The following is a 13,374-nucleotide window of genomic DNA, read 5'->3' as shown; positions in this document are numbered from 1 at the left end:
GGCTTATCAGATTGTTTTCTTCCCTCTGCTGGGGAGCGTCTGTCACAGCCTTCAACACCCTCTCGGAAGGGACACGACTCTTTCCCATGTTGCAAGAATGTTGAAAAATCCGTCCCGGAGGTCCCATCTGAATTCCTAGGAGAGCAGCGTTCTCTGGGCTTTCAGAGGGTTGTCCAGACCCACTGTGACATGGGGAAAAGCGATCGTGGAGCACAACTGACAAATAGATTCTGCCTACCTAAATGTGGAGGGACATTGTCAGATTTAGCTTCGCTGGAGGAATGAAGCAGAAAAATTGTCTGCCTCCTGGGCATGCACTCCCGTAGGGCGTCAGAAGCTACACTTGATCTCATGAGCATGGGGGTCCACAGCAAGTTGGTGTGATGGTCACGGCTCTCTCTGGGTATGGGCAAGTCCTCCTGGTTTGTCAAGGAGATGAAAACACTGGGCACCCCTTAACAATGTGAGTGGCCCATAGGTCAGAACAAAAGGGCTCCAAACTCCACAGCTGAGTCGGAAATGTGCAGTGCCTGTAGAGGTGGAGGGGTAGAGGGGTCTACTCATGTGTCACAAAGATGTGACATTTTCCCTGCTTGGTTTCATCTAACCCACTTAAACCATAGCAATCACCGGATCCATGGTCCTAGGGAAGAAGAAGTGTTGAGCAAACTGCTAATCTCTCTGCCTGGATGGTCTGGTGAGGGAGTTGAGCTGTCTAGGCAAGGTGGGACAAGGCAGTGCCCCTGGTAAGAAAGAAATGGTAGGAAAGGGAGGAGACACACAGAGGCCTGCTTGAATAGGCCAGGTCTTGCTCCCTCGGCCTCAGGCTGAGGTACAGTTAGGACCTGGAAAAGGGGGCAGCAGTTCCCCATTCACCAGGCATTTCAGAGCGGCTCGATTTTGGTGCAGTGCATTGACTGAAGCAGTCGCTGCTTTTCCCTGCCTTTCTGGGAACTATTTTCTCCTCTGTTGGGGGGCCGGGAAGAGTGACAGAAATGCATCTAGGTCCCTGATGTAGGCAAGATACATTCAAATACCACACTTAAGCCTCCTACGGCTGACAAGAGCCCTGAGTCCCCAGCTATGGGACAGTCAGCCACTGCCCAGTCTGACAGTGTTTGTGGACTGGCTGCAGGACATGGGATGGGCAGGGCCATAGACAGCAACTCTCCTGAAACACACACACGGTTCCCTTCAGAGGCAATGTGGCTGGCAAGGGAAGGCCTCTCTGATCTGCGGTCTACTCTCCTCTCACAGTGCCTTCGACCATCCGTGCCAGAACTTCGGGGGCCATCCTCGTGGGAACTTTCCCCATCTCCAGGATGCACTGATGCTCCAGGGACCCATGTCGTCCGTGCATGTGCAGATGACTTCTGTGACACTGAAATGGCAGTCATGTCCTGCCCATGCCCCACTTGGGGGCCATGAATGCAGCGAGCCCGAGCCCGAGCCCGGAGGTGAGGACGTATGGAGTGGATGCCTGTCAGCCTGAACAGACAGCATGGGAGGTTACCCCAGGCAGGATTTCCAGGGCTGGGATGGTCCGGGAGTAAGAGAGACTTCCGATGAGGCATCAGGTGAACCAGTACTTCGGAAAGTTTCCTGGTTTGGATGTGGGAGGTTTAGGTTTTTGGCATCTGATAGAATTGGGGCTATTTTCTGCCTTTAAAAGACACGTGGGAAAGATACCTGGGTGGGGAACCCTCGTCCTCTTCAAATTCCAGTGTCCGTTCTATGGCCTGCTCCATGGGCAGTGGTGTCTCCTTCTCCAAACACCGCAGAGGGCAAAGCGGCACCTATAGAGCCGGAGCCCCTGGGGCTTTGGCACCATCTTGGTGCTAACTGCCTACTCCATGGCTATTTCTAGGGTCTGCCCTTTACCTGGCCAGAGCTCTGCGAGCCTTGGAGGGCAATCCTGATGGAGCTGAGGAGGACATCCTCTGGAAGCAGATTGTCATCACTGCCCCCTGCACAGAGGACAACCTCGCGCCCGACCACCTGGGCGAGGAGTTCCCATTCTCCTCTGGGCTTGGAATGCACGACCATACCGTGAGGCCCACACAACTCGTCCTGCACAGGCTCCTCACCGGGTGAGAACCAGGCCCCTTCCACATCCATGACTCACTCCACATTTCTTGTTCACTGGGTCTGTCAACTCCCTTCTCGCATCTCTCCTCGTCCGTCAGGTGGTAGGAGTGAGGGGACACACACCACGGGTTCCTATGCAGAACCTAAGCACATTAGCTAGGGATAGTTGAAACCAGGTCTGATGGGCTGACCGAGGCCCAGGGGCTTATCAGATTGTTTTCTTCCCTCTGCTGGGGAGCGTCTGTCACAGCCTTCAACACCCTCTCGGAAGGGACACGACTCTTTCCCATGTTGAAAGAATGTTGAGAAATCCGTCCCGGAGGTCCCATCTGAATTCCTAGGAGAGCAGCGTTCTCTGGGCTTTCAGAGGGTTGTCCAGACCCACTGTGACATGGGGAAAAGTGATCGTGGAGCACAACTGACAAATAGATTCTGCCTACCTAAATGTGGAGGGACATTGTCAGATTTAGCTTCGCTGGAGGAATGAAGCAGAAAAATTGTCTGCCTCCTGGGCATGCACTCCCGTAGGGCGTCAGAAGCTACACTTGATCTCATGAGCATGGGGGTCCACAGCAAGTTGGTGTGATGGTCACGGCTCTCTCTGGGTATGGGCAAGTCCTCCTGGTTTGTCAAGGAGATGAAAACACTGGGCACCCCTTAACAATGTGAGTGGCCCATAGGTCAGAACAAAGGGCTCCAAACTCCACAGCTGAGTCGGAAATGTGCAGTGCCTGTAGAGGTGGAGGGGTAGAGGGGTCTACTCATGTGTCACAAAGATGTGACATTTTCCCTGCTTGGTTTCATCTAACCCACTTAAACCATAGCAATCACCGGATCCATGGTCCTAGGGAAGAAGAAGTGTTGAGCAAACTGCTAATCTCTCTGCCTGGATGGTCTGGTGAGGGAGTTGAGCTGTCTAGGCAAGGTGGGACAAGGCAGTGCCCCTGGTAAGAAAGAAATGGTAGGAAAGGGAGGAGACACACAGAGGCCTGCTTGAATAGGCCAGGTCTTGCTCCCTCGGCCTCAGGCTGAGGTACAGTTAGGACCTGGAAAAGGGGGCAGCAGTTCCCCATTCACCAGGCATTTCAGAGCGGCTCGATTTTGGTGCAGTGCATTGACTGAAGCAGTCGCTGCTTTTCCCTGCCTTTCTGGGAACTATTTTCTCCTCTGTTGGGGGGCCGGGAAGAGTGACAGAAATGCATCTAGGTCCCTGATGTAGGCAAGATACATTCAAATACCACACTTAAGCCTCCTACGGCTGACAAGAGCCCTGAGTCCCCAGCTATGGGACAGTCAGCCACTGCCCAGTCTGACAGTGTTTGTGGACTGGCTGCAGGACATGGGATGGGCAGGGCCATAGACAGCAACTCTCCTGAAACACACACACGGTTCCCTTCAGAGGCAATGTGGCTGGCAAGGGAAGGCCTCTCTGATCTGCGGTCTACTCTCCTCTCACAGTGCCTTCGACCATCCGTGCCAGAACTTCGGGGGCCATCCTCGTGGGAACTTTCCCCATCTCCAGGATGCACTGATGCTCCAGGGACCCATGTCGTCCGTGCATGTGCAGATGACTTCTGTGACACTGAAATGGCAGTCATGTCCTGCCCATGCCCCACTTGGGGGCCATGAATGCAGCGAGCCCGAGCCCGAGCCCGGAGGTGAGGACGTATGGAGTGGATGCCTGTCAGCCTGAACAGACAGCATGGGAGGTTACCCCAGGCAGGATTTCCAGGGCTGGGATGGTCCGGGAGTAAGAGAGACTTCCGATGAGGCATCAGGTGAACCAGTACTTCGGAAAGTTTCCTGGTTTGGATGTGGGAGGTTTAGGTTTTTGGCATCTGATAGAATTGGGGCTATTTTCTGCCTTTAAAAGACACGTGGGAAAGATACCTGGGTGGGGAACCCTCGTCCTCTTCAAATTCCAGTGTCCGTTCTATGGCCTGCTCCATGGGCAGTGGTGTCTCCTTCTCCAAACACCGCAGAGGGCAAAGCGGCACCTATAGAGCCGGAGCCCCTGGGGCTTTGGCACCATCTTGGTGCTAACTGCCTACTCCATGGCTATTTCTAGGGTCTGCCCTTTACCTGGCCAGAGCTCTGCGAGCCTTGGAGGGCAATCCTGATGGAGCTGAGGAGGACATCCTCTGGAAGCAGATTGTCATCACTGCCCCCTGCACAGAGGACAACCTCGCGCCCGACCACCTGGGCGAGGAGTTCCCATTCTCCTCTGGGCTTGGAATGCACGACCATACCGTGAGGCCCACACAACTCGTCCTGCACAGGCTCCTCACCGGGTGAGAACCAGGCCCCTTCCACATCCATGACTCACTCCACATTTCTTGTTCACTGGGTCCGTCAACTCCCTTCTCGCATCTCTCCTCGTCCGTCAGGTGGTAGGAGTGAGGGGACACACGCCACGGGTTCCTATGCAGAACCTAAGCACATTAGCTAGGGATAGTTGAAACCAGGTCTGATGGGCTGACCGAGGCCCAGGGGCTTATCAGATTGTTTTCTTCCCTCTGCTGGGGAGCGTCTGTCACAGCCTTCAACACCCTCTCGGAAGGGACACGACTCTTTCCCATGTTGAAAGAATGTTGAGAAATCCGTCCCGGAGGTCCCATCTGAATTCCTAGGAGAGCAGCGTTCTCTGGGCTTTCAGAGGGTTGTCCAGACCCACTGTGACATGGGGAAAAGTGATCGTGGAGCACAACTGACAAATAGATTCTGCCTACCTAAATGTGGAGGGACATTGTCAGATTTAGCTTCGCTGGAGGAATGAAGCAGAAAAATTGTCTGCCTCCTGGGCATGCACTCCCGTAGGGCGTCAGAAGCTACACTTGATCTCATGAGCATGGGGGTCCACAGCAAGTTGGTGCGATGGTCACGGCTCTCTCTGGGTATGGGCAAGTCCTCCTGGTTTGTCAAGGAGATGAAAACACTGGGCACCCCTTAACAATGTGAGTGGCCCATAGGTCAGAACAAAGGGCTCCAAACTCCACAGCTGAGTCGGAAATGTGCAGTGCCTGTAGAGGTGGAGGGGTAGAGGGGTCTACTCATGTGTCACAAAGATGTGACATTTTCCCTGCTTGGTTTCATCTAACCCACTTAAACCATAGCAATCACCGGATCCATGGTCCTAGGGAAGAAGAAGTGTTGAGCAAACTGCTAATCTCTCTGCCTGGATGGTCTGGTGAGGGAGTTGAGCTGTCTAGGCAAGGTGGGACAAGGCAGTGCCCCTGGTAAGAAAGAAATGGTAGGAAAGGGAGGAGACACACAGAGGCCTGCTTGAATAGGCCAGGTCTTGCTCCCTCGGCCTCAGGCTGAGGTACAGTTAGGACCTGGAAAAGGGGGCAGCAGTTCCCCATTCACCAGGCATTTCAGAGCGGCTCGATTTTGGTGCAGTGCATTGACTGAAGCAGTCGCTGCTTTTCCCTGCCTTTCTGGGAACTATTTTCTCCTCTGTTGGGGGGCCGGGAAGAGTGACAGAAATGCATCTAGGTCCCTGATGTAGGCAAGATACATTCAAATATCACACTTAAGCCTCCTACGGCTGACAAGAGCCCTGAGTCCCCAGCTATGGGACAGTCAGCCACTGCCCAGTCTGACAGTGTTTGTGGACTGGCTGCAGGACATGGGATGGGCAGGGCCATAGACAGCAACTCTCCTGAAACACACACACGGTTCCCTTCAGAGGCAATGTGGCTGGCAAGGGAAGGCCTCTCTGATCTGCGGTCTACTCTCCTCTCACAGTGCCTTCGACCATCCGTGCCAGAACTTCGGGGGCCATCCTCGTGCTAAGATTCCCCAGTGCCTGGACCCATTGATACTCCAGTGCCTGAACACTTTCATGGGTATGAAATGATTTCCTTGAATTTCAGGTCTGCTACCCCCCTGCCCATCCCCAGCTTGAGTTTAAGGAATCCATGGAGTACTATCCAGAGGTCCAGATTTATGTGTGTCAGTTCCTGTGAGCCTGAGCTGATGCCATTAGTGTTTAATGTATGCACGATTTCCTCATCTGGGGCTGTCCAAGAGCAAAAGCACCTCAAGAGTGGCCATCAGTTCTCTCATTACATAGAAGAGTTCCCTTGGTTGAGTGTGGTGGGTTTCTGTTTTTTACATCTGTATAGCTTGCAGTTATTGTCTGCTCCTACATGACACCAAAATCCTGTCGTGCTGGAGAGCCCTTCTCCTCTTCAAACCTCACTGCCATCTCCATTGTCTGTGTCTATCCTAGCTCCCGCTCCTGCTACAGCACCTGCACAGGATGGTCTGGAGCCGCTTCCATTTTCGGATGTTAGACTAGGTTTGGAGTTTGAAGAAGCATCATGGTGCATTCGTGGAACTCCAACCCTGAGTTTTCACTTCGTGTCTGTATCTGAGATGTTGGCATGTATACCATTATGGCCAGAGGTTGAGCTGGATACAGCACCATTCCCGGCTCCCACATCACAGTCCCCAGGAGAGCCCTCTAAGGAGCAGGAAAAATCCCTGCCGGAAGACCAGGGCTTAGCCGTATGTCTCTATCTTGGGCCTGCTCAAGAAAAAGAGCCATCTTTCCCCCCTCCTGAGCAGGTCATTTTATTCTTTGTTATCACATTTTCCCTTATGTTCTTTATTTTTCATTGTCATATTTACTTTTTCTTTTTAGGTATGTATTAAATTAATATTCATTATTACCCTGTTGTGGTGTGCAAATCGTTGTCCTAAGTACATTTATTGTTGAGCAACCATCCTCACTTTGTGGTCCAGAACCTATCTTCACCCCAAACTAGAAGCTCAGGCTCCTGACATCCCCTCCCCTTTTGGCTTCATTTGCATGACGAGTTCCACAGGTCTGCTTCTCTCCTTGTATCTCCTTGCCCTGGGTGCTGCATTCAGGATGTGGAGCATCTTAGGACCTGGCCCAGAGTTGAACTTGGTCAGGGAGCCTTTCTCATTATTTGACAGGCAGGGACACTGCAGCTCAAGGAGGTAATGAGATCAGCTGGAATGTCGTGGAACAGGGACTGGTACTCTAACCAGGGCACAGAGCATAGCAAGCTGCCTTTTTTCTTAGTCTTCTCTTTGTAGCTGGGGCCCTCCCATTTTCTGCTCCTTCCAAGTGCTCATCCCACACACCTTTTCCACTTCTGGCAGTGTCTGTTCAGGAGAGACTATGGCATCGTTGACAACATATGTCCATATAATCATGCTTGTGGTGGCGATCATCCCTGTGACATCCTAAAAATTGCCCACCTGATTTCCATCCACTAAGTAGGCCAGGTGGGCATTTAGGAGCATGGGGATCACTTAGGTGGAGACCTGGTTCCTTGTGAGGATTTCAGCAGGAAAAGCCCAATTTGGTTCGGTGCTCACTGGGCTGCCTATCCTAGAGAATAGGTCTAGAGGGAGCCTACTGGGGGAGATTCTAAGTCTTTGGGGAAGACACCAGGCCTCCCAAAGAAACTGGGATTCTTAGGTGTGGGCAAGGAAAGGGCACTGGCCTTATTTAGTGTTTTACGATGTGTGACTCCAGTTGCTTCGTGTGGGGTGGAAAGGAAAGTGCTGGGGTGGGGACCTCCAGGGAGTCTCTGGCTTCTCCCCGGGCCCACAAGCCTGTGGGTAAGAGGACACAGTATTGTGCCTTGGTGTGACACCCAGGCCTCCAAACCCTGCTCCCTGGGCTGGGCTGCCATGGGCAGGAAATGCACCACCCAGGGAAGGGATCTTGGGCATAGCCCAGCTCTGAGCTGAAGGTGATGCACTCGACACCTGAAGTTTTCTGTGTAGCTTCTTTAGCCCAGGTCTCTCACATCACATCCTCAGACACTGGGGGCTTTCCCACATTCCACTTAGGCTGGGGTGCTGGCTGAGGAGGGGCCCTGTGGGGACATATCACTGTGGTGTAGAAGCCACTGCAAACATAGCAACCAAAACATCATTTTCCAAAGCTGGCTCTGTCTTCTCCTGCTGCTTTTCTGGGGTGGTGCCGGATGTGTGGGGAGGAGACCTGCTCCCACATCCAGTGGCTTCATTCAGCAAGTGTTTGTTTTGAAAGCCCCTGCCTGGCACTATTCTAGGGACTAGGAATAGAGCAAGGAAGGGAGCCCCCAGAGATCCTTTTCCCCCTGAAGCTCATTTTGTCTTTGGCTTTCTGTTGTCACTTCTTAGTATGTCCTGTTATTTGAACCTTTAATGTACCCTTCCTAATCTTCATGTCTATACTCTTCTCAAGTCTGTTCTCTCATCCTCTTTTCTTTTTTTTCCAGGCTGCAGCACTCTCTTAATATCTCTGGTAATTCTGGTCTTTTGGTAAGGTGGTCTCTCAGTTTTTCTTTCTCTGTGAAGACTTTAAACTCACCCTCATTTTTGAAGGACAGTTTTGCCTGATACAGATTTCTTGGCTGTCAGTTTTTCTCTTCCAGTACCTTAAATATTTCAAACCATTTTCTTCTCGTTTCCACGGTTTCTGATGAAACTTTGGTATTTAATCTTACTGAGACTCCCTTCTAGGTGATACTTTCATTTTCTCTTGCTGCCTTCAGAATTCTCTTTATCTCAGATATTTGTCATTCTGAATTGTAGGTGTCTTGGAGTAGGTACATTTGGATTTATTTTTTTAAGGGGCACTGTTATTTTGGATATTGACAGTTATGTCATTCATAAGGGTTGGGAAGCTTTTGGTCATGATTTCTTCAGATATTTCTGCTCCTTTCCCATTCTCTTCTCCTTCTGGGACATGGATAACTTACATGTTTGTGTGTTTTGCATTGTCATTCAACTCCCTGAGACCCTGTTTCATTTTTTCTATTCTTGTCCCTTTCTGTTCTCCTGTCTTTTGCAGTTCCATTTGTTCTGTCCCTGAAATTGCTAATTCTATCTTCAAGCACTTCAACTTGGCTGTGTGTCTCTAATGTATTTCTCTTTAAGATTTATTTTACTTATTTCTCTCCCTTACTACCCCCCACTGTTGTCTGCTCTCTGTGTCCATTTGCTGTGTGTTCCTATGTGTCCGCTTGCATTCCTGGTGGCACCAGTGGTCTGTGTCTCTTTTAAAAAAACACAAAAAAACCTTTCCAGCTGATGGACAAGAGTATGTGAAGTGTCTTCAAGGAAGGCTGGGGCAGGGAATCAAGGATGGATTTTAACCACATTTAAGACTGGGAGCTTAGAAGAGGACCTCTTAATTTTCATCAGACTTCATCAAATCAAATGAGGTACGTACATGTGGGATTCTGTGCAAAGCTTTCACAAGAGTCCCAGAATTATGGGAGCTGCCCACTGGCAAGGCCATTATAGGACAATGAACAGTCCCTGAGGGGTCATCTCAGTGAATGAGTTCATACCCAAGTCCACCCTCGTGTTGGCTAAACTTGTGCCTAATGTACAGTGGATGGTCCTTTAGGAAAGCAACTTTCCAAGGGGAAATGGAAGAAAAAAAGATGGAATCTGTGATGGAGATGGATGCACTAGTCCAACAGCAGGGTCAGCTCCACACATCCAAGCAAGCACAAGGATGGGTAGAAACCTTCACAACTTCCAATAAAAATGTTTTATAGCAATGTCCTTCTTAAGTCAGCATCGAATGTTCTCTCCTGGGACAGCACGCATGCTGGAGGGAAGGGAGGCTGTCCCACATAGCTAAGCATCTGCATTGTTGGGAACAGTGAGGAATATGGTCCAGAGCAGGGTCAGGATCCACAGCTTGGAAAATGGCTGGTAGATGGTCTTTCCAGCAGAATGTATAGTTCAGGATGGGAGAGAGATACTATGGAAGTGTGTGTGGGCAAGAGGGGTTGTTGCAGAGAGTTTCTGTTCAGCAAAAGGGAAAAGCAAGCACCTGAACTCAAAGGGGTTTCAGGCCCATTGCCTGGAATGTGCACTGGGTAATCCAGCTAACAGGGATGGAAAGCTCAGTTCCAGTAATGAGAGGACCAGGTCAAGGGCAATAGGCCAGGAGAGTCCGAAGGCCAGGACAAGTGGGAGCTAATCCTCCTGAGTACCCAGGCAGAAGGTCTCCGGAGAGAGGGTGGGGGCCAGAGGCCAGTGAAAGTGTGCCCTGTGGGATCTCCAGGGTCCTAGAGAAGTCTTAAGGTACTTATGTGCTGCTGTCTGACCTCGTTATGTTTAAACATGACATGTGTTAATACCTGGCAACTGATGGAACACTCAGGTTGGGATGGCCTGGTCCAATTTCCCAACCTCGGCCTCTCATCAGGAAGGAATAACAGCTGAGGAACATGGGGTAGAGGATAGTGGTCCCCATGGAATATATAATCATCGATAATTAATCCAATCCTACCATTTTATGGGACCTTAAAGTCCACCTTGGTGAGGAGCCCCAGATCTATGGGTCCCCACAGTCAGTGACTGAATGAGCAGACTGGACATGGGCAAGAAGCAGAAAAATCCACCTTTTCTACCTCAGCTATGGTTCTGATTATACAGGACTTCAATTGAGCAGAGCTTTAAATAAATTTGTAACCAACAATAGTAATTCTATTGAAATGAGAAGTGCTCATTTTCAAAATTTTCAAAGAAATGTGTTAATAAAGTGTCTGCTACCTGTTTAGGTATAAAGCAATCATCTCTTACTGCCTCTCTATTATCCCTCACTGGTCTGTCAAAAGGGATAGGAATTTAATGATTGAACTGCCACCTGACCATGCCCACTTGTGGTTTTGCTCTCCAGCAATAGAACCTCCATCTGGGATGAGCTCTGAGCATCAATGCCAGATGTGATCCCAGGACCTCCTGGGCAGCTTCCACACAATTGGCAAGACCAGCCTTCCCCAGGGCAGGGTCATCCAGGGTTAGTCGCCAGGACACATAAGGAAATCCTTCATGACCCTGGACTTGGCAGTCATTTCACAGACATGACACCCAAAGGAACAACACCAAAAAGGAAAAACAGATAAAATGGACTTTGCCAGAATTAAAAACAACTTTTTAAAATCAAAGGACATTATCAGGAAACTGACAAGGCTTCTTAAAGAATGGGAGATATTAAACCTGAAAGGTGATTAATATCAGGAATACATAAATAATACATTCATCTATACAAGAAAATATTGAAAAATACAATTTAAAATGGGAAAACATCTTAAATAGTCATTTCTCCACTGAAAGCTTTCAAAGAAGCACATGAATAGATGCTCAATAGAGATCGTCATTAGGGAAATGCCACTCACAGCCACTGTGAGGCCCCCTCTCACTCTCACTAGATGGCTCCTACTTTTAAAAATGCATGGGATGGGTACTGTCCATCACGATCTTCTTGTTAGTTGTACTGCATGAGTCCCATGAGCTGGAGAGTAGATGTGGCCAACTCTGCTGAGATTCAGGGCTCAACAGGCACATGGCAAATAAGCGTTAGCAGAGATTTGGAGAAACTCAAACCCTCACACTTTGTTGCTAGTCATGCGCAGCCTCTTGAAAATTAATCCCCTGGGACTCCAGAAAGTCATGTATAGAATTAACATATGAACCAACATTCCCACTTCTACGTGTAGATTCCCAAAAATCGAAAGCAAGGACTCAAGTAGATATTTATACATCATTGTTCACAGCAACATTTCTCAATAGTCAGAGAGGAATCTAAGTGACCATCAAACAGATGAAAGGATAGAAAAAATGTGCTTCATGCATACAATGGAATATTATCCAGTCAATAAGAGATAAAGTTGTGATACATTCCACAACATGAATGAACCTTGAAGACAACATCTTGAGTGGAATAAGACAATGCAAGGATATTTAGGCTACCACTTAGAGGAAATACCCAAATAAAGGAAACGGATGGAGATAGAAAATAGACTACAGGTTACCAGGATCATGAGTGGTACCAGAATAGAGAATCGTGGCTTATTAAGTTCAGATTTTCTTTTGGTATGCTGAAAGGTCCAATGTGAATGTGGTGATGGTATGACCTCAGTGTGAATGCAATTAATGTCACTGAATTATACACTTGAAAGTTGTTAAAATAGGATGTTTACATTCTATAAACATCACTACAATAAAAGGCCCGGTATTAGTCATGCATATCTGGGAAAAGAGAACTCACAGAGGATATCTGTGAATATTCAAAGATTTTGTAAAATTGTCTCATGTGACTGTGGGTATGCACAATATGCTTAAAAGCAAGACAACAAACTCTGAGCATCTGAGGACATAATATTGGCAGAGTCCATATCCAATTAAATATTATTGGACATATGAAGAACACTAAAATCTATTAGCCATGACTAGGAGAAAGTTGTGAATAGAAAGTCACAGAAAATTCAAAGATGATGAATTTAGCAAAGACTGTAAACGTGCTGTTGTAAGTATACCCAAAGAATTAAATGAAAAGATGAACAAAACAATTGGAGAAACTGAAGGATTAAAAAATAGAAAGAAATTGAACTTTAACATATTAGGATCTGAAATAAAAAGGTATTGATTGGGAGAAACATCAGATCAGATACTGCACAAGAGGAAATAGTAATCAAAGATGGAAAAGTAGAAAATATTCAAACTCAAGATCACACAGGCAAAAAAAGATGGAAAAAATCATTGGAGCCTCCGTGAACACAACATTAAGATACTTAATATGGAAAACAAACTTCAAGAAGAATGTATTTGACAGGCAGAGAAAATATATTCTGGCCAACAATTTCATATTTCTTGAGCACTCTAAAGACATAGATCCACAGAGCTCAACACTCCCAGAACAGTATATAAAAAATAAAATTGTAACAGCACACATTACATTCAAATAATGGAAATCTGTGATAATTTTTAAGGGTCTGGAAGTAACCAGAGGAGAAAGACGTACGTATTATGTATGCGGAAAAGAGAAAATTATTTTGAATACCTCATCAGAAACTATGCAAGCCAGAAGACAATGGAAGGACAGTTTTAAAAAGTTTGAAAAAATACAAAGCCAGAAATGTGAGATCTATACCCAGCAAAAATATCTTTAACAGTGGTTCACCAGAATGTACTTGCCAGGTGCAGTGGATGTGCCACAATGATGGAAGTGTTTGCTAATGTGGGAGGGGTGGCATGGGTGGGGTGGGGGGTATATAGGGACCTCATATTTTTTGAATGGAACATTTAAAAGAAAATAAGGAAAAAAAATAAAATAAAGGGAAAATAAGTTCTATTTATTTGCCAGTAGACCTGTACTATAAGATGTCTTAAAAGTTCCTCAAGGAGAATAAAAATTACACCAAACAAATGTGATAGGCAGGGCCGGAGCCTCAACGGTCTTCCAACTCCTACCCTCTGGTTTATTGGACTTACCCCAGCCAGCTAACAGGGAGG

The 13,374-nt window shown here is 48.0% G+C and overlaps 1 protein-coding gene and 1 long non-coding RNA gene across 14 annotated transcripts in view; one reads left to right on the top strand and one right to left on the bottom strand.

Moving 5' to 3' along the window:
* Window positions 1–6,764, top strand: part of LOC101436739 (uncharacterized) — a 40,315-nt gene extending 33,551 nt beyond the window's left edge. For 12 of the 13 annotated variants that reach the window (XM_071207395.1, XM_071207396.1, XM_071207418.1 and 9 more), the window contains 6 exons: window positions 1,258–1,457; window positions 1,868–2,090; window positions 3,547–3,746; window positions 4,157–4,379; window positions 5,836–5,936; window positions 6,323–6,764. In XM_071207395.1, the coding sequence (XP_071063496.1) occupies window positions 1,258–1,457; window positions 1,868–2,090; window positions 3,547–3,746; window positions 4,157–4,379; window positions 5,836–5,936; window positions 6,323–6,747 (1,372 nt within the window). In that variant the 3' untranslated portion in view covers window positions 6,748–6,764. The remainder of the gene's footprint in view (window positions 1–1,257; window positions 1,458–1,867; window positions 2,091–3,546; window positions 3,747–4,156; window positions 4,380–5,835; window positions 5,937–6,322) is intronic. The other variant, XM_071207423.1, reaches the window with a different exon arrangement.
* The window catches only part of LOC139436277 (uncharacterized), a 107,425-nt gene that overhangs the window by 60,620 nt on the left and 33,431 nt on the right, over window positions 1–13,374 (bottom strand). The window lies entirely within an intron of this gene.

The sequence above is a fragment of the Dasypus novemcinctus genome, chromosome 2 (genome assembly GCF_030445035.2).
Source record: "Dasypus novemcinctus isolate mDasNov1 chromosome 2, mDasNov1.1.hap2, whole genome shotgun sequence".
Lineage (NCBI taxonomy): Eukaryota > Metazoa > Chordata > Mammalia > Cingulata > Dasypodidae > Dasypus > Dasypus novemcinctus.
Note: the sequence above shows the minus strand (reverse complement) of the source record. Positions and strands in the feature narration are given on the sequence as shown.